This window comes from Tachysurus fulvidraco, chromosome 21 (genome assembly GCF_022655615.1).
Source record: "Tachysurus fulvidraco isolate hzauxx_2018 chromosome 21, HZAU_PFXX_2.0, whole genome shotgun sequence".
Classification (NCBI taxonomy): Eukaryota; Metazoa; Chordata; class Actinopteri; order Siluriformes; family Bagridae; genus Tachysurus; species Tachysurus fulvidraco.
In genome coordinates, this window is record NC_062538.1 from 4,076,997 (window position 1) to 4,103,232 (window position 26,236).

The 26,236-nt window shown below is 43.5% G+C and overlaps 1 protein-coding gene across 1 annotated transcript in view; it reads right to left on the bottom strand.

The window, feature by feature from the left end:
- The window catches only part of tenm2b (teneurin transmembrane protein 2b), a 322,068-nt gene that overhangs the window by 41,895 nt on the left and 253,937 nt on the right, over positions 1 to 26,236 (bottom strand). Inside the window, exon 7 of the mRNA XM_047805881.1 lies at positions 4,991 to 5,113. Coding sequence (XP_047661837.1) covers positions 4,991 to 5,113 — 123 coding nt within the window. The remainder of the gene's footprint in view (positions 1 to 4,990; positions 5,114 to 26,236) is intronic.

Below are 26,236 nucleotides of genomic sequence, written 5' to 3' on the forward strand. Positions count from 1 at the left end.
AGAAAGAAAGAAAGAAAGAAAGAAAGAAAGAAAGAAAGAAAGAAAGAAAGGGAAGGAACAAAAAAGGAAAAACAAAGAAAAGAAAGGGAAAGAAAAAGAAAGAAAGTAAAACAGGCAGAAAGAAAGAAAGAATGAAAGAAAGAGGAAGGAAGGAACAAAAAACAAGGAAAAACAAAGAAAAGAAAGGGAAAGAAAGGAAGGAAGGAAGGAAGGAAGGAAGGAGGGAAAAAGAAATAAATAAATAAATAAAGACAGGCAGAAAGAAAGACAGGCAGAAAGAGAGAAAGAAAGAAAGAAAGAAAGAAAGAAAGAAAGAAAGCAGTACACAAACAAGTAACAAACAAACAACTCAAAGAAAAAGAAGGAGAAAGGATTGAAGGAAAGAGGAAAAGAGGAGATACTACAGATGCAGTAAACAGTGATTAGATTTAAAACTAAATGAAAAATAGTTCATTCCTTTGGGAAACTTCAGCAAATCCAATCCACCGACTGCCATGTCGGTGGAAGGAAACTGGAAAACGCAGAGGAAACCCAGAGGAAACCCAGAGGAAATGCAGAGGAAACGCAGAGGAAACCCAGAGGAAACCCAGAGGAAACGCAGAGGAAGCCCAGAGAAACGCAGAGGAAACGCAGAGGAAACGCAGAGGAAACGCAGAGAAACGCAGAGGAAACGCAGAGAAAACCCAGAGAAACGCAGAGAAAAGCAGAGGAAACCCAGAAGAAAAGCAGAGGAAACCCAGAAGAAAAGCAGAGGAAACGCAGAAGAAAAGCAGAGGAAACCCAGAAGAACATTAGAGATGGTACAGGAAGTAAGTACAGACTTTTGTGCATCTGAGACAATTTGTGTTACTGCACTCAGAAAAAAACAAAAACCTCTCAGGGAGAAGAGGAAGGGATGGAGAGAGAGGACGAGTGCAAAAGAAACACGAAGGGTTCTAAGGCTATACTGATCACCCCCCACCCCCCAACACACAGGCTCACACACACACACACACACACACACACACACACACACACACACACACACACACACACACACACACACACACACACACACACACACACACACACACACACACACAGAGCTCTGAGTGACAGGCCTGTTAAAAGTCTCACTGCCTCCAAGCCAGTGGGAGTCTGCTCCAGCCCTCCTCATTAACACCGCACATGGATGGAGAGATATGCAGCGAGACCTCAGAGACAGAGTGAAATAGAGAAAAGTTGACATAAGGAGAGGAGGCTGGCCCGCGTAGGCTGAGGGTTTACACTCTGACACGAGCTCGACCGAGCAGAACCGCTCCCGCAGGCTGAAATAAAACTCGGGCTGGTCCCGTCGTCTTCTTCTTTTTCATTTCTCCTTGAGACAAGGTCAAGATGTGACATGTGACAGACAGCATTAAACAGCCGGTGTGGGGCATCTGTGAACGTTCTCCATGTGGATGACTGGGTTTGCCTTTGGGTTCTCTGGGTTCCAGCATAATGTCTGTGCAACATCCCTAAGTGTGAATCAATACGAAACAATTTGTTCCATCAACTCAGTATTAAAGGCACGATGCCCCTCGGACACGTCTGAGCTCATGGGTGGTGTTAAGGAGCGGAGACATAAAACTAAATCTGACTAATATTAGTGTTTTATTGTTCACGTGAGCGTTCTGTGTATCACTACATTAGGAAGTACAGAAAAGAAAGGAACAGAAACAACCTCCATGTGGCTAAAGATCACAGAAGGCAGAAGTCACAATGTGGAGACTTTTCCACGATGACACGTTCAACCACACGCAAACTAGCGCAAGGACACATCACAGCCTGTGTGTGTGTGTGTGTGTGTGTGTGTGTGTGTGTGTGTGTGTGTGTGTGTGTGTGTGTGTGTGTGAGGGGTGTGAGAAAAAACTCCATCAAGCCTGTGGGAAAAAACACTTTAACATGAGCAAGAGGAAGACAGAGAGAGAGAGAGAGAGAGAGAGAGAGAGAGAGAGAGAGAGAGAGAGAGAGAGAGAGAGAGAGAGAGAGAGAGAGAGAGAGAGAGAGAGAGTATATGTGTGGGGGGGTGTTGGGGTGGTGGAAGGGGATAGAGTGAAAGTAATAGAGAGAGGGGATTTGAGAGAGAGTGAGAGCGAGAGAGTGGAATAGTGAGATGGAGAGAGAGAGAGAGAGAGAGAGAGAGAGAAATTCAAGAGAGAGGAAAAGTGAGAGTGAGAACGTGAGAGAGGAATAGAATGAAAGTAATAGAGAGAGGGAATTTGAGAGAGAGTGAGAGCAAGAGAGTGGAATTATGAGATGGAGAGAGAGAGAGAGAGAGAGAGAGAGAGAGAGAGAGAGAGAGAGAGAAGGGAATAGAGAGTGAAATTAAAGAGACAGTAACAGTGAGAGTGGGAACGTGAGAGAGGAATAGAGTGAAAGGAATAGAGCGAGGGAATTCGAGAGAGAGATAAAGAGGAATAGTGGGAGAGAGAGAGAGAGAGAGAGAGAGAGAGAGATGGAGCGAGAGAAACCGCTTCTCTACACTCGAAGCCCATTTCACCCGCCGTCTTCCTGCCCACGTTCCGCCCACGTTCCAGCGATCCTGCACCGATTCTTCCTGTCCGTGCGCTCATTCACTCGCTCCAGTCTTCCTTTCTCTGTGGGTGGACTCAGTTTTGGAGATTTGAGTGAAATAAGGAAGACGTGGAAGCATGCGATTGTGTGTGTGCTGATCAGGAGCAGTCCGTGGTGATGGTCAGTAGGAGTCGTGACGGAGGGCCGCGTGCGTGTGTGTGTGTGTGTGTGTGTGTGTGTGTGTGTGTGTGTGTGTGTGTGGGAGAACCCGTGTTAGTCCGACGCTCACCACAACAAAACAATAATAGACCAAATCTGCGATGGAACATAAGCTTCAACAGCTTTATTTTTCAAGGGAGAACAGAATGATTAAAAAGCGACAGACGAGCTCATCATCATCATCATCATCATCATCATCATCATCATCACGTTGGTTCTGCCTTTGATCCTATGCTAAAAGGTCATTTTTATCATGGGGGCTCAGGTTACTCTGCAACAAACGTGACATATGCCACACACACACACACACACACACACACACACACACACACACACACACACACACACACACACACACACGCTGCGGTTGTCACCATTGTATACCTTTTTTTTTTGCCAGCGTTGCTATAACAACCAATGGGGATACAGGAGTGAATGTGAGTGTAAGTGGATAATGTGACAGGAATATTGTAGAAGATGTTTCTGCAATTCATCAAACATACTCTGATATTTGTGTGCTTTCTAAACACACACACACACACACACACACACACACACACACACACACACACACACACACACACACACACACACACAAACACACCACACACACACACATGCACAAAAATATATGAAAAGCTATAATGATGAAAAAAAAAGATAGAAATAATGAAAAACCTAATTTTAAGTATTTCTCACTTAAAAAAAAATTCAAAATATTAACGCATGGAAATTTTACCATTGGCAAGTTTTACAATTAAAAAATATAGAATTTATTATTATTATTATTATTATTATTTATTTTTAAATAATGTTTTTGTATCGCGACACAATTTCTGTAAATATGTAAATGATTCGATTTGCTATCTTTAACCGTATCATTTTACACCCAACCTAAAACCCTTACAGTGATTTTTAACTGAATAAACTAAAGACAGTTTGTTTACTATCATAAAACAAACAAACAAACAAACAAACAAACAAATAAATAATCTATTTTTTTCCCTCATTAATCTACACTCGGTGCTCCATAATGAAAAAAAAAGTGAAAACAGAAGTTTAGAAATGTCTAAAATGGTTGAAAAGAAAAGTGTAATATCACAGGTACTGTACATCCTGTAAGTGTTCGACACTCTCGGTTCTCCTGACGGTTACTGAGATGTTTCTACACCTTGTCAGGAGACACACGGCTCTCCGCGAAGGTCTCGCAGCTGACAATGAGATCAGAGGAACAACTAATCCACGAGGTCACTGAGGAACGTCCTGCAGAGCTCAGAGACGCGATGGTTTGAAGGCCCAGATCTGAGGAATCCACTGTAACCCCAGTGTAAATATTAATATGCAGATGAGAAGCTCAAATCCTTTGTTTTTTATGGATTTTTTTTTCTGAAGGATTAATGACTGTGTGTATCAGTGATTACTACAGTAATTAGCTAGTAGTAAGATGTTAGATTAAAGATGGCCGTTATCTCTGACGAGCTGCTGATACGTATCGCTAAGTGTGTGTGCGCGTGTGTGTGCGTGTGTGAGACGGGAAAAGAGAAGGATCCAGCTGCTGAGGTTTAAAAGAGTATTTTAATGACTAGAGGTATATTCGCTGGTGTTCATCTTATTCATCCAATTCTTATTAAGGCAAAAAATGAAAAAAAAAAAAAAACGAACGAAGAGAGAGAAAGACACTCACTCTCTCTCACTCATTTACTACCGCTTATCCGAACTACCTCGGGTCACGGAGAGCCTGTGCCTATCTCAGGCGTCATCGGGCATCGAGGCAGGATACACCCTGGATGGAGTGCCAACCCATCACAGGGCAGAGAGAAAGACAGATGAATAAAATTCCATTTGAATACAACATATTTAGGAAAATCCGTGTGAAGACGTTCCCAAGCACGCTAGTGCGGTCTGGCTAGTTTTTCCTAACACCTGTAACGTATTGGGTGAAATGTGGAAAATAAACAAAAGACAAAAGACCAGAATTTACAGTATATTGTAGAAACTGATAACTACAGTTTTCACTTGAACGTAACGTCAAAGAGATCCGAATCCTTGAAAACGGTGGAGTGCGATCACGGAAAGACGCGACCCGGTAACCTCCTGTTCCTGTGATCAAGAAGCCGAACTACAGACAACAAATACACGTGAGCAGGGCCTGAGATGAGAATTCCTTTCAAATGCTCACCCCCACTACCTCACCCCCCTCTTCAACCCTACACTCGTTTCCGTTTCTCGTTCCTACCTCTGCCTCCGGAGGGCACCGTTGCTACGTCTCCGGTGCTGGGGATGCCGGTGCTGAGGCCGGTGCTGACGAGATGCCCGTTGGTTGGCTTCAGACGCCAGTTCAGTCCGAGCAGATTGAGAGCTGGGAGAAGGGAGAGAAAAAGAGAGAGAGGGATTTCTGAAACAGAACATGACAGAGTACCTCAACATCGACACCACGGCATGTATGCATCGCTAACCCAACATGACAGCAAGGAACTTAGCTGCAATACCCGCTGCCTGCCTGGAACGCACACATCCGCTCATTATACACGCTGATGCAGTTCGGCACAGGCTTCGTGCCCACTCAGGCATAGCAAAGCTACACTTTACCTGAGCAACTGTGTGAGAAACCAGGCTTCACCCAAAAAAACCGTCAAAACGCCTGTCCCTGATGACTCAGTCAAGCAGACGGCAGGCTGATGTCGAGTGCCACATGACGAGATGTCACAAAAGGCACAGCGCTTATCTCGACATACACGGGCAATGCAAGGGACGGGAAAATTGCTTCGGAAAAGACGAAATTAGTTTTTAAGTCAGAGTCAGACAGAGGAATTGTTCACCCGCGTTTCTTTAGACTCTTTTTTTTTTTTTTGAGGAATGATGACACAATTTTCCAATTTTCTACCTTCTAATAGACATGTACATGTTTAAAGACATGATGACATGCAGGATCATTTAAAGCATTATTAAAACATTTAAATAACAAAATGAACACACACACACGCACACACACACGTACGCGCACACACACACACGCACACACACACACGCACGCACACACGCACGCACAAGCACGCACACACACGCACGCGCACGCACACACACGCAAGCACACACACACACACACACACGCACGCACGCACACACACACGCACGCACACACACACACACACACACGCACGCACACACGCACGCACGCACACACACACGCAAGCACGCACACACACACACACGCGCACACACACACGCACACGCGCACACACACACACACACACACACAGGCACGCACGCACACACGCAAGCACACACACACACATGCGCACACACAGGCACGCACACACTCACGCAAGCACACACACGCAAGCACACACACACACGCACACACACACACACAGGCACGCACGCACACACAGGCACGCACACACACACAGGCACACACACATGCACACATGCACACATGCACACACACACGCACTCACATGCACACACACACACACACACACACACACACACACACACACACACACACACACACAGACACATGCACACACACACACACACACACACACACACACACACACACACACACACACACACACACACACACACACACACACACACACACACACATGTTTGACGTTTATTGTACTATCCCTATTAATGCTACACATAGAAATCGAATAGAAATCTAACCTCAGAAACCAAACAAAAACATTTAAGCTCTTTGATTCATTTTTTTTAACCATGCTTAAAACTATCATATATTCATTGGTTCCCACCAAGGCATCAGCCCCCCCCCCCCACACACACACACACTTCGACTCAGAGAGAAGATGCCGATGTCTGCAGTCTCAGTGATAATGACTCACCTCAGTGCTCAGTCCTCCATCACCCCTAAATCTCATCCTCGCAAAATCAATGCCTTCCTACTCGTCCCTCACACTCACACGCACTCGCTCTCCATCACACACACACACACACACACACACACACACACACACACACACACACACACACGCTTTCTCTCTCTCTCTCACACTCCAGAATGAATGCAGCAGGCCCTCTTATCATTCCTGTGTGAAGTGACTGCTCTGGCCAAAAGAAAGTGCTGACTCCTCCAGCCCATCTGCTGCTCTGCTGTCAGCTACTCTATTGTCACTCACTTGGGCATGCACACACACACACACACACACACACACACACACACACACACACACACACACACACACACACACAAACACACACACACACACACACACCTTCCTCTTCTCTGCCCTCATCACGGTCCAGTCCGAATCCATGAACTCATATTTTCACTGCCATGTGATTCGTTTCGTACCTTCGTACAAAGAACTGAATTTGGTTTCTATGGTACCAGGAGGTGCCAATCAACCTGCCTGCAATCATCACCGCCTCATCAGACAAACAAGAGGGCTTTGTCTCAAATCACACACTACTTTAATGAATAGTGTGTGAATCTAGGTTCCTATAAACACAGTATATATAAAACTAGAACGCTTTTATTATGCTTTTATTTTATTCTCCCGAATCCTGACGTGTTCGTGGCTGGTAAAATTCCCATAAAGTTCCATTTTCTCGGCTGCTTTCCATCTCGTTCACACAAAAGCAAATGGAGTAAATGGTCAATCAGCAGAGCTGCAGCGTGCCGTTTCATGCCTTTCCTTCTCTTTGGGTTTCCTTCTCTTTGACTTTCCTCTTTCGTTCTTTCTCTACCTCCGTCACGTCGTGTCACATTGACGGTAAACACTTAAACGCAGCGTACTCCAGCAGGTCGGACACAACGGTGCCTGGGAAAAGCAGATGTTCGGCCTGTGCTAGGCTCAGTTGGGAGCCTACAGCCTTTCAGTTAGGAAAAACTAGCCAGACCGCACTGTTCTATCTTGACGTTGTTACAAAAAAAAAAAAAGGACAAAAGACTTAATTGTCTAGAAGTGATAGCTTAAAAAATAAGAGTTTGGCGTTTCAGTATATCGGAGAAGGGGGTAATAAGATTATCGGTGGGTTTTGTACTCGATCAATGACGATACAATTGAATCTAATCTAATCCAGTCTAATCTAAAAAAATATTTTTTTTAATTTGTGTATTTTGTAAATAATTTTACAAATTGGTTGTCTAATGTCCACATTTCCATTTTTTATTTTACTTTTCTGTTCTACAAGTGCTTGAACACGAGTTAAAAATAAAACAAAACTAAAAAACAGCATTTTTAAATCAATTATTCATTCATTCATTCATTCATTCACGTTCTACCGTTTATCCGAACTAACTCGGGTCACGGGGAGCCTGTGCCTATCTCAGGCGTCATCGGGCGTCAAGGCAGGATACACCCTGGACGGAGTGCCAACACATCACAGGGCTTAAATCAATTATCATCAGCTTAATTATTGTCCCATCTAACATTATTTGCAAAGGCTTAGATTAGCCACTTAACTGTCAACGTCTTTTCGTCATCTTTCTCTTTCGTCTTCTGAAATTTTTGGAACCGTTTTAACAAAAGACGCTGATTTGACGGTCAGAAGTCCACAAACGTTCGGATGAATCCGTATCGGTGTGTAACTGAGTACCGATAACATCTGTTTAAGTGTATCTAAGAAACAAAGTTATACCTTCCCGCTGTTACCCTTGCATGTGGAAAGTTAACTGCCCCCTAGGAACTTGATCAACAAATGAAGCAAATGAACTGATAATTAGATTTAGCTGATAGAACACAGTCAGACCTGACTGCAGCGCTGTTGAATCCACAGCTTACGTCTATGAACCCTCAGTGTGAAGCACACACTTTCCTCAAGCTCATTACGGCGCCGTCAAAGAAACTTCCAGAAGCGTGGAATAAAAAAGTTGTTCGGATTCACTGTGAAAAGGTTTACAAAGTCATTTTGAAGTCTGATGAACCGCGGTAAGAGCCCCTACTGGCAAACGGAGATGACTTGACCCAGTGGAAAACCTTCCCGAGCGTCGCTTCTTAGCGCACAACCACAACTCACCCGGAAAGTCATCAAAAAAACTGCAGACTTTTCTAGCTTTTTTTGCTGGTGTGTAAGACTTTACAGTTGCTAATAGACTGGGCAAAAAGAAGATTTGTGAGAGATTAGCAAGGTGGAAAGGATGGATAACTAAAAGAGCTCTCGTCGTACAAGCAAAACAGCACCTGGGTAATCCTAAAGCTTTGAGAAATGATGGAACTTTTGGATAATAAAACAGATCCTGTTTTATGTGGTGTAAAGAGAAAAAAAAAGATGGTAGTGGTAGCGTAACAGTATAAAAAAAACTAGAACGTACATTTCCTGAAGAAAATGTGAATGGTGCTTGCACGTGGCAAGTTCCCCTCATCGTGCTGAGTGTTTTGCTATGTCACATGTCCATGTTGTGCTAAATTTTGATTTTCACATGACATCTCGTGACATCACATGACGTGACCAGAATACATGTGAGGCAGTTCCCCTCATCGTGCTGAGTGTTTTGATATGTCACATGTCCATGTTGTGCAAATTTTTAATTTTCATGTGAAATCACGTGACGTCACGTGACTTCATCAAATTACACGTGAGGAAGTTCCCCTCATTGTTCTAAGTGTTTTGATATGTCACATGTCCATGTTGTAAAAAGTGTTTTTGATTTTGCATATTTTGGGGGTGGGGCTGCGGCACAAACGTTTGGCCAATCGGTACACCGATTTAAAAAAGGAGCTGGCCGAGTTTGGTGTAGACAGTTCAAAAGCTTGCCGAGTTATAAACCTCCAAAGTTTATAATGGGAGTCTATGGGAAAAAAGGCCATTTTGAGACCCGGTACCGAAAGTACCGGTACTCGGATCGCTTAGAAAAGTCATAGCACACCTCTCATCAATGAGCCGGTCAATCTGACACCTCATTCATGGGTCTAGGTAAAAAGCTGCGGGACAAGTTACACGCCGAAGTTTTGTCCGGAAGAGTATGCACAATAGTAAGAATGGTGTTTTGCAAGCACCATTAATAATACTAGAACGGTACATTTCCTAAAGAAAATGTGAATGTGCTTGCACGTGTCAAGTTCCCCTCATCGTGCTGAGTGTTTTGATATGTCACATGTCCATGTTGTGCTAAATTTTTTATTTCGCTAATTTTGGGGGCGGGGCTACACGTGACATCAGTTCCCCTCATCGTGCTGAGTGTTTTGATATATGACATGTCCAGGTTGTGCAAAATTTTTGCTCATTTTAGGGGCGGGGCACGCCGAAGATTTGTCCGGAAGAGTATGCACAATAGTAAGAATGTTGCTTTGCAAGCACCATTAATAATATAATAGTGTAGAAAAATTCAGTCGTGTGGATGTGAGCCGACATCGAAGTTGTACTCGGGTTTTGCACCAAAACAATGAGGAATTTACCATTACACTGATTTGTCATCTCTCATAAAAAGGCTTCAGGATAATATGGAATAAATTCCTTCAGATAAATAAAGGCGCAAACCTCAATTTAATTTAATATTATTATTAATAATAAAAAAAAAGCAGCTTAATATACTGTGATATCCTTCAGATGTACCTCAGTGCTGTGCAGCTGGGATGAAGCGAGCCCCATTAGCATAGCATTCACCAACTTGCTAGTTATCTAGCTTAACTCACCTGATCGAACATCTTAAGGTTTTGAGCTAGTTAAGATGAAGTAAGCTATTACTATTTTATTTAATTTTTTTTTTTTTATTTGAGCTAGTTAAGATGAAGTAAGCTCTTTGCCACCTTTGGCTTTTTCTGTGGTAGTAAGCTATCCTAGCTGAGGAACAAGCTAATGCTAAGCGAGGGAGCTAGCGACAACTGTGAAGTGAAAGCAAGCGATTTTATTTTTTGTAAGACTTTGACATAATTGTGGCTTGAGTAAGAGATAGAAACATGAAGCCAGTATGTTGTTCTCTCTCCTCACTCTCAGGTTTTCGTCTCTCCTGACTGCACCTGAATGATACCGCAATCTGGATGTTATTCGTCTGTCTAACACCAATACGGATGATGGAAGAAAAAAAAAATACTAATATTGTTATTTTGAATTGTCGGTTCGAATAGTTCTCTTTGGAAATTTATTAGGCATGCGCTAAGCCTAGCGTAATACCAAAATAACAATATCACTCATAACCTTATGTCTATGTCTCCATTGTAGGTGGCCAATATTTCTCAGCATGATGGTGAAATTACATCATATGGGATTCTGGATGTGGCGTAATTTCGCTGTGGAGCTCACCATAAGCCTTAGTAAATCCTTCCCCGTCACGCATGTGTGCTTATCACCTTCACCAGGAGAAAATGACAGAGTTGAAACACGCTCATCCTCAAAATGAATCCTGCTTAGCTCTATCTCCGGACATCAGAGCTCCTTATTCAGCAGGAGAACCCGACCTAGTTGGTTCCTGCTGTGATATACTCCTGTATATGTTTGTGTGAACCGGTGGCCTGCAGGGGTCAGTGTGCAGTGTGTATTGAGGGCTGAATACATTTCTGTGTCTCTACACACATAGATACGAGGAAGAACTCAGGCAGAAAGTGCTGATGGTAGAGCGATAAGGGATTTTCGCAAGTGAGCGATGATTTTGTTACATAACCACGCTGAAAGTTTAATTAAGCTCCTGTTCTCCTTACAAATAGTCATCACAAATGAGCGGACATGCTTATGCCTTGTCTTACTCAACACACATAATTTAGCCCTATTACGTTCTTTGCTGTAGAACCTTAAATAGAAAATAATTTTAAAAAATTCTATTTGACTTTGAATAAATTGGTGTAGATGTGTTCCGTGCTATAGAACCAAATGTCCAGGGGGTGGAGACAGACCTGATCCAGCTCCTCCCACTTGGGTAAAGACAAACCAAATATCCAAAGGGTGGAGTCAGACCTGATTAAGCTCCTCCCACCTCATGAAATTGAACCAAATATCCAGGATGTGGAGTCAGACCCGATCCAGCTCCTCCCACCTGGGTAAAGTCGAACCAAATATCCAGGATGTGGAGTCAGACCCGATCCAGCTCCTCCCACCTCAGTGAAATTGAACCAAATATCCAGGATGTGGAGTCAGACCCAATCCAGCTCCTCCCACCTGGGTAAAGTCGAACCAAATATCCAGGATGTGGAGTCAGACCTGATTCAGCTCCTTCCACATGAGTGAAGTCGAACCAGATATCCAAAGGGTGGAGTCAGACCTGATTAAGCTCCTCCCACCTCAGTGAAATTGAACCAGATATCCAGGATGTGGAGTCAGACCCGATCCAGCTCCTTCCATATGAGTGCAGTCGAACCACATATCCAGGATGTAGAGTCAGACATGATCCAGCTTCTGCCACTCAGCTGAAGTCAAACCAAATATCCAGGAGGTTTCAGACCTGCTCCTACCACATAACTGAAGCCAAAACCTCCAGGAGACGAACCAAAAATCCAGGGTTTGGAGACCACCAAGTGTGTGTTGTGTATTAGGGATTAGGTTTATAGGAGGCATTCGATCAGGTCCAGCTTCACCCCCTGCTCTTTTGCTTCAGCACTAAAAACTCTGCAGTCTCGCTCGGATTGGACCAGAATTCCCAGGATAGGCTCCAGATCCACAGTAACCCTGACCAGGATAAAGTGGCTACTGAAGGTGAATTAATGGACTTATGAATTCAATTACATTCTACATTCTATTAAAATTCTAATAACATTCCAATGAATTACATAACATCTCTACAGCAGTAAGAACGCTGGCATTTTCAGCTACTTATTACTTTACTGCCAGAGAGAAATATTCCTGCAACAGCTCAGTGTACAGTTTAATAATCGCCTCTTCTCTTTATCTCGAACGGTAGAACAGAGGCGGCAAAAGCACTAAAAGTAAAAGTGCGATTTATCATCAAATTAATGCTCTGCTAAAAGCTGAAGAACAGCTTTAACTCACTTTACTCAAGTTAATGCAGTCTTACCTTCACCTGAGCGTACAGTACGAGCGTATACGAAAGCACAAGAAACTAGAGGGAAGACGTCTAGTTTTAGCCACAGCTGGTAAATTAGAGCTTCTTTTACTAAAGAAGGAATGTGAGAAAACCTTAGCTAAGGCTAACCAACGAGATTGGTAATTTCTCAAATGTTAGCAAGCGTAAATTCTTATTTGCCACATTGTTTGGACCAGTGGTCCCCGACCCCCGGGCCGCGGACCGGTACCGGTCCGTGGACCAAATGGTACCGGTCCGTGGACCAAATGGTACCGGGCCGCCCAAGGAACATTAAATTATTTCCATTTTATTTACTGTGGTGTATTTCTCTCGGGTTTAAGGATGAGAGGTTAACCGGGAGCTGAGAGACGTGACCTAAAGCCGTACCAATACCGCGCATGCGCAAAATATCATGCTATCGGGCCGGGTTTAGGTGACGTCTGGAGCTGAGCGTCTGCAAGCGGCAGTGGCGTTGTAGCTTTGGTGGAGAGAAAAGGTGTGTATCCCAGTCTATTAGCAACTGTATCACTGTTCTCTCTGTTCACCGGTACTTTGTCATGTTTAACAGTGCTTGGTGTACGTGTGTATTGTGTTTGGTCAAATTTAACCCACAAATTAGCAAAAATGAGCCCGAAACAGACGTCGTTAGAAAGTTAGAGACTCTGCCGGTGTTCTGGATTAAAGTCATGGCGGAATATACTGAGATTGTCACCACAGCACTTAAATCCCTATTGCCATTTCCGACATGCTATCCGTGTGAAGCGGGGTTTTCTGCAGTGACGGCAACCGAAACAAAACAACGGAATAAACTGGACATAAGCGACACACTTCGGGTGTCATTGTCTCCTATTACCCCAGATGGAACCGTCTCGTTGCAAAGAAACAAGCTCAGGGTTCTCATTGATTTAGCGTTGTAGTGAGTTAAAAAAGGCATGTTTAATTACAATTAAATTAAAATTATTCATTTTAATTTAATTGTGTAGCCGCCACCCCCCAACCCCAGCAGGCCGCGGTAAAATTATCAAACATTGACCGGTCCGCGGCAAAAAAAAAGGTTGGGGACCACTGGTTTGGACAGTCTGATAAACAAATAGAAGGAAATAAATAAATAAAGAGAATGAGGAAATGTGGCTTGCTAAGCTAAAGCAAAACCTTCTAACTAGCGTGATAGTGCGCGTAGCAGCTTAGCCAAAATAGTCAGTTGTTTGGTTTAGTTTTGCACAGCAGCACCGTGTGTTCTTTTGATAAATAAGGAAGTTTGCAGAACTGTCCGCGGAGGTAAGGATGTAACGTATGACAAGGGTTGTCTTGTGTCTTGTGTGAACATTACACTCATACACACTCATTCACACAGATCTGTAACCTTGTAGCTGTAACGTTAAGACAACAAGATGGTTCTACTGTAGCTCTCTGTGAAGATGTGAAACTTTCTGGCCTTTAGCAGTGAAAATCAGAACCGCAGGAAAGTCTTCGACAAACTCAGTTTGCGATAATCATGAATTATGAAGAGGAAATGTGTTAAACGAGAAATTAATGAGATGGTGCATAATGCGTTATGTAATCTCTGTGTATGATTCACTTTGTGAAGGAGAGGTATAATGTTACCTGCTAGGAAAGAGAGAGAGAGGGAGGGAGAGAGAGAGAGAGAGAGAGAGAGAGAGAGAGAGAGAGAGAGAGATAAGGACATAGACAGACAGAGAGAGCAACAGAATGAAAGAAACACACAGACAGCAAAGAGAGAGAGACAGAGAGAGAAAGACACAGACAGGAGAGACAGAGACAGTCAGAGATACGAGAGAGATAGAGTGACAGAGTGACAGAGAGAGAGACAGTCACAGACAGAAGTGAGAGACCAACAGACAGACACGGACAGAAAGCAGAGAGAGATAGAGTGAGAAAGACACAGACAGGAGAGACAGAGAGAAAGCAGAGAGAGATGAGTGACAGAGAGAGAGAGAGACAGTCACAGGCAGAAGAGAGAGACCAACAGACTGACACAGACCCAGACAGCAGAGAGGGACAGACAGAAAGAGGCAGACACAGTCAGGAGAGAGAGAGAAAGAGAGAGAGAGGAGAGAGAGAGAGACAGACAGCAGAGAGAGAGAGAGAGAGAGACAGAGAGAGAGAGAGAGAGACAGACAGACAGTCAGGAGAGAGAGAGAGAGAGAGAGACAGTCAGGAGAGAGAGAGAGAGACAGACAGCAGAGAGAAAGAGAAAGAGAGAGAGAGAGACAGCAGAGAGAGAGAGAGAGCAAGAGAGAGAGAGAAAGGGAGACAGGCACAGTCAGGAGAGAGAGAGAGAGAGAGTTCCCGGAGAATTCCCCTGTTGGTCCATTTAGCTGGGATGTACAGTGGAGTGATGGGAAGAAGCGGAGGACTGGGGCTCTCACTTCACTTTGGTCATGTAGAAAAGATGAACCTCGACGGAGGATACGAAAGAATTTGGACAAAGGTTCTTGCTGATGTGGGACGAAGCAGACCAGGAACTGCAGCACTGGCAGCTTTTTACCCTCCTCTCCTGATGGGATAAATCACATGTACTACCACAGACACCTTTAGTCAATCACACGGAGGTGAAGGTTCCAAACATCGGAGCCGAGCGACAGGAGAAGTTAGGGATGTAGGGGCAAAACTTTTCCTAATCTCTCTCTCTCTCTCTCTCTCTCTCTCTCTCTCTCTCTCTCTCTCTCTCTCTCTCTCTCTCTCTCTCACACACACACACACACACAGGAAAACATCCTGAAATTTGTAAAAAAAAAAAAACAAACAAAAAAAAACCCCAACTCTTTTACATTTTCACATTCCATTCAAAGTTGTAAGCTTGAGCCCGTTTGAACATTTGCACCTTCTGAATCGTGCGTGCTTTTTAAATGACATGTGAAAGTCTTTTAAAAACGTCGACATGTTTTAGCATGACGTGTGAATCCTTTTTTTTTGCTTTGTCTCGCTCAGGATTCGCCATCACGGGCCTCACAGAGAGCACCGACGCTACGCCGTCGCCTTCCGCTGCTTTTCTTAACCGTGTGTTCTACGGCGCATTTGTATTAGACGATGACAACAGATTCGCGAGACGTAGCACATCTGTTTCCGTTCACACGGTGTGAAAAAGCCTTGTAACATGCCATCACTTAAAGCGAGAAATACAAATTGGCATTTAAATGTGCAAATGAATGTCGGAAAGGAGTCGTGATTGACGGCGAAGCTTCAAAACCCCAGACTTAGAAGAGATTCGGGATAGAAAACAAACCCTGTCGGTACAAACTCACCACGAGGGCTGTTCTAAGCCGTAGTGGGCTGGACTGACGGTATCTCGGATGAGCGTGTTTCTCGGGTCAGCGTGTGGTTACGCGCAATGACGAGTCGTTTTTGAGCACCGACGTGTCGTGCCAGTAAGTGACTCAGAGGATGAGTCAGATGGTCGGGAGCCGTTTGTGCATTAAATCAGTGTGTGTGTGTTGAGGAGTCTAGTTAATCTCTTAAAGCAAAAAAGATGATGGTTCACAAGCTGCCAACACAGGCACATATGCACACACACACACACACACACACACACACACACACACACACACACACACACACACACACACACACACACACACATTCTAAGCTTGCAACCATATATGAATATTATTCAGAATGACAGATTTGTTTTAAATGAATACAAATACAGTAGATTTTTTTTTTTTTTTTTTTGCCAGAACGGATCCTGCGGAAATCAACAAAAACCTTGTGAAAGAGGAAGTTTTTACTTTCACACGGGCACGGGTGAGCACTCGCATTTGAAGCTTGCGGGATAAACAAGGACCCTGATGATTAATCTTTCATTCATTCATTTTCTACCACTTATCCGAACTTCTCGGGTCACGGGGAGCCTGTGCCTATCTCAGGCGGCATCGGGCATCGAGGAAGGATACACCCTGGACGGAGTGCCAACCCATCGCAGGGCACACACACTCTCATTCACTCACACACTACAGACAATTTCCCAGAGATGCCAATCAACCTACCATGCATGTCTTTGGACCGGGGGAGGAAACCGGAGTACCCGGAGGAAACCCCCGAGGCACGAGGAGAACATTGTTTTCTAAAATAAATCTACCTGTATGACTGTTTTGTCCTTCGTAGTATTCTGTTTTTTTTTTCGAAAGAGGGCGTTTTTCCAAGACCTCCTGAAACACGCCCACTTTACGTCGTGGTAACGAAACCCCTGGAATTCAGTGAATGCCTTCCTTTGTTTTTCTAATAAAGACCCCGGAATTATAAAGTTTTAGAATCGAGGTTTATTCTAAAGACGTTATCGAGTGTCCACGTGTCCACGTTTGGCCGAACTCAGGACACGATGGAGCTTCGCCTGGATGAGTCGAGGCTCTAATCACAGTATAGATTCTTTTCTTCTATTACTTCAAGCAGGGAACTAATTAATCAATACACTAGGCATGTGATGGAGCTTATGATGGCTGGCAAATGGCACTGAAATATAAACCCCAACTAATCTGTGGGCCTTAGATCCAGAATCAGGAATAACTCATCGGCTTATTAACTTAATCACTGACCGTCATCGTTTGTGGCCAGAGCTTGTGTTCCGGAAAACAACAGACTTCCTTTTATTCTTATCGTTCGATCGTTAAATTAAAAAAAAAAAAGGATAAAAATAAATTATGATGGATTCATTGATTTTGCACAATTATTTACTGTAACTCAACCGCTGACGCTGGGACTCCCTGAGGATTTATCTACAGCAAGCGGTGCTGAAGCAAAGCCGGGAAGAAGAAAGAGTGAAAGACTTCTGCTCTCTTCTGTCTGTTGTGGTCAGGAAAGCGCTTCTTCTTCTTCTTCTTCTTCTTCTTCTTCTTCTTCTCGAAAGCAAAGACAATGTGAATAGAATGAGAAGGAGTTTGTTCCAGGACAATACTTAGAATCTGGAGTTTTCTGGACACGTCTACACGACACATGCGACCTCTATACCAGCGAATTACTTTCCTTTCCGCCACCCATCTGCATTCAGAAATACATTTCCCATCTTTTTTCTGTAGTATTTTTATTTTCAGTGACTTATTTTTTTTTGACACAGACAGACAGGATCTAGAATAGATCTAAAGCCTTTATTTTGTCACATAGACATTAAGGCAAAGTGAAATTATTTCTTCACATATCCTAACTTTGGGGGGCACGGTGGCTTAGTGGTTAGTACGTTCACCTCACGCCTCCAGGGTTTGGGGTTCGATTCCCGCCTCCGCCTTGTGTGTGTGGAGTTTGCATGTTCTTCCCGTGCCTTGGGGGTTTCCTCCGGGTACTCCGGTTTCCTCCCCCGGTCCAAAGACATGCATGGTAGGTTGATTGGCATCTCTGGAAAATTGTCCGTAGTGTGTGTGTGAGTGTGTGAGTGAATATGAGTGTGTGTGTGCCCTGCGATGGGTTGGCACTCCGTCCAGGGTGTATCCTGCCTCGATGCCCGATGACGCCTGAGATGCCCGAGAAGTTCGGATAAGCGGTAGAAAATTAATGAATCCCGACTTTGGAGGTTTGGGTCAGAGTACAGTGTCAGCCATGATACAGCACCTCTGGAGCAGAGAGGGTTAAGGGTGTGTGTTCAAGGGCCCAACAATGGCAGCTTTCAGTGTTTGGGCTTGAACCCTGATCCTCCCATCAACAACCCAGAGCCTTAACCACTTAATCCACCACTGCACTGACTACATGTGTTGCTGTATCCGGTTGGGTATGTGACGAATAAAATATACCTCTTTGTAAAAAGCAAAGCAAAATCAATGAGAATAAAACAGTTCGAAAGGATGACAGACAGTTATCCGGACTTCTATCCCGTGTCTCTGCGCCTCGCCCTGCGGCCACCTCCATCGCCGTCGTCACCTCCACCGTCACCGTGACCCCACGGACGCTCTTAAACACGCCGATGGATTATCGATAACCACTAAATAATTCAACAAGCTCCACATTCGCTGCTTATATACTGTCGAACCCTTCAGAAGCCCCAACCTTAGAGCTTTGAAGTATCGACTACAAAGAGCCGAAGAGCCGAGAGTGAAGAAACAGCCCAGAGTAAGGAAAGAACGCAGAGAGAAGATCGTCTCCTGGGGAGGGACGACTGAGCGAGAAAGACAGAAGCTGAGCCGGATTCAAAGACTTTGGGATGTATATCCGTGTGTGTGTGTGTATATCCGTGTGTGTGTGTGTGTGTGTATCTGTGTGCGATCTTTTTAATCACAATGCAAACGATAGAAATAAAAAATAATAGCAGTTAAAACACCAATACTGATAAATGTAACACCTCGAACTTGTCATCTCCATCTTTCCCCTAGGGAAGAAAACTACCAGTGTGTGCTGTTCGAAAGAAAACAGGGATTGGAGGATGTCCCTGAGGATCACACACACACACACACACACACACACACACACACACACACACACACACACACACACACACACACACACACAGAAACACACTCACACACACACAACCTCAACCGTGCTGACGCAACTCAGCTCCACTTCAGAGCAATATCTGTCTGACCTTACAGGAGCATCTTACACCTCCTCTACTGTCACGAAACACACACACACACACACACACACACACACACACACACACACACACACACACACACACACACACACACACACACACACACACACACACAGCCTTTAGAAAGAATGTGTGTTTGAGTGTGCACATGTGTCTATGTGAACGAGAACATAAGAAAAGATAAAAACAGCGAGACGTAAACACCCGGACTCTAAGGGCACCTTCATATATGTAACATGTATTTTGAATCCTTTATCCACCAGTGAGCAAGCGGGAAGCAGGAAAACAAGCAGGATGTTCACGACGTCCTGATGTTCACAGCCGTGCGACTCCAACCCGCTCGGGATATTCGGTTCGATGCCGTGCGTCGCCGTGTCTTTTCGCGGTAGAAAGTTTGAAATCAACACGAGACGAGATGATATACAGGACAGAGTTTCCACACGTAAAGTCCTGTTTTTTTTATACAGAGCAGAAGGAATCGCCGCTATGTCCATGTACAGTATAGACTCTTTACTAAAAAGACGTTATTTTAGACGAGAAAGAAAATGTCACACTGCTGTCACTCTAATGACAACCTATTCTTCAGGTCTTTCCATAATCGAGCCTCCTCCTCAAACTCCGGGTTCTCCTTGAAACCATTCGGGAAGATTAACAGATTTAAATAGAAACGCAATATTATGAATCCTGAAATACGTGAATATATGATTCGGTATCGCATGAAATGGTGACACGTGAAATGAAGCTGCATCGTGCAGAAGGGAAGGAACCTCCACGCTCTTTACTACGCTTATTACCCACAGATTGCGGTTTCAAGCCTGGATGTATATTTATATATTTATAGATCTCTTCTAATCGGTGTGTAATCATCTGACGATTCGATGTGTCGACTCGCTAGTTCTCAGGTGTTTGACGAATCGAATGTCTGAATGAAACCACCATATTTCATACGGTCGGGAATAACAACATGTTTCAGAGCGAACAGCCGTAAACGTAAAGTATTAATTTCACCGGTAAACAAGACGAAATATATACAATCCTTCTTTCATCATTTTTATCACACACACACACACACACACACACACACACACACACACACACACACACACACACACGACTCCTTTATGATGGAAGAGTTGTTTGCAGTCCTGCTCATCTCCTCGTGTGTGCCTCAGATATGTGTTTGATTGAGGTTTACAGGTGGGCTCGCTTCCACAGCCTGTGAATACAAATCAGAGGCTACGGTGTGATACAGCAGCGAGGATCCCATGAGAATCCGTTCAATCTGATTGCATCAGGCTCTCCAAAGCCGCCTCCTGCTCCTGCTCCTGCTTACTTCACACCTATTAGTCAGTTTAGAGTCGGCAGTGACTCTTCTGTTCCGTTTGCTATTTAGATGGTTTGATTTCACATTGAACACAATAAAAAAAAAATCCTGATTGGATTTTTTTTGTGGTTTGCTATTTGAATTCATTTTTCAAATAAAACAAGCAAGAAAAACAAATAAACAAAACAAAACAAAAAACCTTTTACATGGAACAAAATTAAATGAATAAAAAAAGTACAAAAAAAAAAAAAGAGAAACGAAATGAAAGAAATCTTATGATTTGGACTGTTTTGTTTTCATACTGCACATAATTAAAACAAGCAAAAAAACAAAAACAAACAAACAAACAAAAAACAAACAAACAAACAAAAAACACTTACTGGCTTTTTTTGTTTGCGATTTGATTTTATACCTACATTTTTTTTTATGATCTAGTTTTGTTTGTGATTGGGTTTAGTTTGTTTTCACACACATAATTAAACTAAGCAAAAAACAAAACAAAACAAAAAAAAAAAAAACAAAAAAAAAAAAAAAACAAAACAAAAAACACTTACTGGCTTTTTTTGTTTGTGATTTGATTTGATACCTAAATATTTAAATCAAGCAAAAAACAAACAAAACAAAACAAAAAACACTGACTTTCTATTCGGATCGTTTTGTTTTCATGCTGCACATAACTGAACCAAGGCAAAACAAAAAAGCAAACAAACAAAAACCTTATTAACTTCTTGTTTGTAGGGCTGAACGGTTCAAACCAAACATAAACCTTTCCAGTCATTTTCCACAGGAGCACAGATTAAACCTGGACTGCGTTCGCTCTGTTGTTCTTGGCTCTGTTCTCTAACTAAACATCATAAAGCGTTCACCATTTCTCAAAACTGGAGATAAACACAACAACTACCCCACATCAGTTAAACAACAACACTTCTCTCTAATAAAAAAAAACAAACAAACCCATGAACGAACGCTGTATGTCCACAATCTGCTGTGGTGTGAAGTTAACCACTGGACGATTAAACGATCATCAAACATATCTACGCTAATATATTTAGGAATATGGGATTCTGATCATTCCGAGTTTAATAAAAGTACAAAAAATCAGAAACATTATAGTTAACAACCCAACATAGAGGTCGTGGAGGTGCTGAGGAAAACGTACCAGCGTGCTACGAGGCTACATGACGCAACTCAGATTGGCCGACTAGCATGGGATTAGCATGAAGGATGAAGATCTGGAAGCTGGATGTGTTTGAATAAAGTGTACACATGATGAAGTGAGAAAGCTGGAAGGGCTAAAGGACTAAAGCACCGCTGTATTTCTCTCTTTAGTTAGATATCACATGAGGGCTGAATCTCACTGGCACCAGTATCAGCAGCCCAGTTCGACCAGAATGCATTGTGGGTAATGAAACCATTCATTCCTTCATTCATTTTCTACCGCTTATCCGAACTTCTCGGGTCACGGGGAGCCTGTGCCTATCTCAGGCGTCATCGGGCATCAAGGCAGGATACACCCTGGACGGAGTGCCAACCCATCGCAGGGCACACACACTCTCATTCACTCACACACACACACTACGGACAATTTTCCAGAGATGCCAATCAACCTACCATGCATGTCTTTGGACCGGGGGAGGAAACCGGAGTACTCGGAGGAAACCCCCGAGACACGGGGAGAACATGCAAACTCCACACACACAAGGCGGAGGCGGGAATCGAACCCCCAACCCTAGAGGTGTGAGGCGAATGTGCTAACCACTAACAACCCCCCCCCCCCAATGAAACCAATTACTTCCAAATATGGAGGAAGCTTCGACTAAAACTCAAATGTGCATTTTATAATAAATATGACGCTGCAAGTCATTTAGGGGGATTTGTAATTTAAGTATGCACTGATGTAAGCCAAGAGGAGCATGAGGTTGAATTGTGGGAAAGAAAATCAGGCTCTGAGAAACCAAAACATCTGACCTCCTGCCCTGCATCTGAGACACAACGTCCAAACTGTTTAATCTACCTTAAGCTCTACAACACCTTGACGCACCCCTTAGGATGTTGTCTTAAGCATGCTCGTGTAATTTAGCTTCAGATTCACACACACACACACACACACACACACACACACACACACACACACACACACACACACACACACACACACACACACACAGTGGTTGTCTGCACCTGCCTCTGGATCCACAGTGTTTGACACTTCATCTCTAGTCAAATCTGCACGACTCCAATGACTTAAGCCTCTTGCTTCACATTATCACTCCACTCCACTCCACACTGGCCCGAGTCACATCACACATCACACATCTACCCATCTGCCTATCTTTCTGGCCGTCTCGCCGTCTCACAGAAGCTCGCATAACTCATATGGAAGGATGGCAAGAAAAAGAAAAAAGAAGTGAGGGGGAAAAAAGGAGTATATTTGGAGCGGAGTGTCATTTTTATCAGCTGGAGGCGAAGGGGGCCGGAGTGTGTCAGCAGCGAGGCAGGCAGATGGCACACGGCTGTGGGTTAGAGATTGGCTTGCGTGCGATTTATCTCACAGAGACAGAGAATCTCCAGCATCTCGATGTAGATGTGTGCGTGTATCAGAAAGTGTGTGGGCTGCACGTAATGGCACGGAGAGTGTTTGATAAAGCTGCAGCCTGAAATGGAGGTCAGAACGTGTTGTAGTCGGAGACTGGCGAACGAAGCGATGCGTGTGTCCGTACGAAGGCGGAAATGCATTTAACACTGGGTCAGATCGACACGCACGGCGCGCTGACGCAGGCCGAAAGGCCGTCTGATTCACCACGCGACTGACTGACGAGACACAACCGGAGAGTTACGAGGCTTAATATAAAGCAACAGTGTGTGAATATGACATGATCTAATAATAATTAATTTCTAATAGAACACGCAGGACTTCAGCGTATATATTCATACTAATACTAACCAGCTGATGTTAGATTAACGAAGGAGTTTGTGTGTTCGTAAATATATCCAGTTAACATAAATTTTAAAAAATATAAAAACACAAACGGGGGCACGGTGGCTTAGTGGTTAGCACGTTCGCCTCACACCTCCAGGGTTGGGGGTCCGATTCCCGCCTCTGCCTTGTGTGTATGGAGTTTGCATGTTCTCCCCGTGCCTCGGGGGTTTCCTCCGGGTACTCCGGTTTCCTCCCCCGGTCCAAAGACATGCATGGTAGGTTGATTGGCATCTCTGGGAAAATTGTCCGTAGTGTGTGAGTGTGTGAGTGAATGAGTGTGTGTGTGTGTGATTATGCGTGCGATAGGCACAGGCTCCCCGTGACCCGAGAAGTTCGGATAAGCGGTAGAAAATGAATGAATGAATGAATGAATGAATAAAAACACAAACTTTTTTTCAGTGTTACTATTTGGTTCGTCACAGTGTCCCGGTTTCAGTTCAGTTTTCAGATGGATTTTGATGCCGATGTTTGATTTTGTTCGTCAGTGTAAAACGAAGGAACTGATCAATAATCGGTGTAACGTGTAGTTAATGTTTTATTTATAGTATAAAGTTTTAAAAAGGCTTCATTTCAACTCATTTAAAAAAAAAAACAAAAAAAAACGTTAGTGACTTTCGGACTACAACGACTATTCAACGATAGGGAAAGCTTGGGGTTAGTTCCGGTACATTCAGGCTGAAACCCTGATGTCTAAAGAGGTGGAGAGAGAGAGAGAGAGAGAGAGAGAGAGAGAGAGAGAGAGAGAGAGAGAGCGCTTGTGTTCATTTTTATTTACATGCAACATCTACCAAGTCCTGCTATTAAAAAAATATTTAGAGATTCAAACCAAAAGGAAAAAAGCTTCTGAGCCATTTTTCATTCTTTGGCCTTGAGTTATTTTCAGCAAAAGTCTGGCCTCGGCTGGATGGAACGTTGGTCTGCCTTCTGTGACGAGATCTTGGGTCACTTCTGCGACAGGATCAGTTTCCAAATGACTGGAATACACTCGATTTTTCTGCACCGCTTGGTTTCCAAATTCAGATCATTTCATTCTGCAAATCCGGAACCCTGGAAGCAAGCATCCTTTTTCTTTAATGCTTATTCTACACACACGCTCACATTGACCCCGGAGTCTAAGCTGGGGGACGCCCTGGATGGAGTGCCAACCAATCAGAGAGCACATTCACACATCATGGACAGTTTGATGCCAATCAGCCTACAAGGCATATCTTAGGATTGAGGTTGAAGAACCCGGAGAACCGAGTGGAAACCTCTGAAGCTTTGGAGATATCATAGAAATTCCACATGCACGGCGGAGGACATGTATCGAACCCCCAATCTCCTTAGTCTTGTGCAAGACTCTAAACTAATCCCCCAATCCTGGGAACTAGTATGAGCAAGGTGGAAGATGGTGACAAAGCGACAGCATGATAAGCCAGATTTGATTTGAGATTCTATTCAATTCTATGCAAATTCTATGACAATTTCAAACGACTGGTGACCCTATGACGACGTTTGCTAGAATAAAACAAACAAACAAACAAACAAACAAAAAGCAAGCATTGACAAAATCAGTCACTACACACACATAAAAAAAAATCAATAACCAACTCAAACTGCTGGCTAGCATGAATGTAGGGAAAATGACGCGTTAAATTAGCTCCGCCCACACGCGCAGCTGTGGCTAATAAATAGTAAATAGTTAGTCAATAACGTATGGTTCCCATTTACTATAAATGTAAAACCTTTTCATCTAAAACAATTTAAACAGAAGAAACATTATATGTATACAGTGATACCTCGAGATACGAGTGCATTGAGATACGAATTTTTTGAGATATGAGCTGTGATTCGACCAAATTTTTTGCCTTGAGATACGAACAAATTTTCTAGATACGAGCATCCGAGCCACCGCCACCGAAACAAAGATCCCCAACAACCGCGTGTGAGATAAGAACATCTGGGAGTAAATAAAAGGGAGGAAGAAACAAACCTTCTTGGACAGGTTTTTATTAAAACGACCGGCAGATGTTAGTGAGGAAAGAGTGACAAAAAAGGCAAAAACAAGTGACGAGAAAAGCGATGAAGAAAATTAAGCGAAGTTAATGTAAAGAAAACAGAAATTGTAGAAATTAAGTTGAGTTAAGTTAAAACAATTTCAGTTAAGTTGGTTAATTTTAGTGAAGTTTAGTTAAGTTCCATTTAAGTGTAAAGTAGCATTAAGAGTGTACAGCAGCGAGTAAGTGGACGAAGGTGAAAGCGTAATTCCTCCTAACTCCTCCGCCCGTTTACTCCTCCCTCAACCTCAATGCGCATCATCCGTTACTGTATGTTTTTACACAATATTTGTCATTTATAAATACAGGTACTGAACATTTTTCATATTCAAAACACACAAACCAAACAACTGGAGTGGAATTTTGCGCGCTGGAACGGATTAATGGGATTTCAATTCATTTAAATGGGGAAAATTGCTTTGAGTTACGAGCGAATTGAGATACGAGCAAGAGGTCACGGAACGAATTAAACTCGTATCTCGAGGCATCACTGTATACAGCTATTTCATTACATAAACAATATTTTCAAAGGCAAAACAGCTAAACGCACAAACTGCAGTCCGTTCCCGTTTCCTTCCGGCGTGGCCGCAAATCGTCTGTGATCTTTCCAGAAGTTTGGGCATATGCTCATTGTGTGTTTGCCAGCTGTTTCACACGTCAGCAGCACGTTTACATCCTTCAGGTT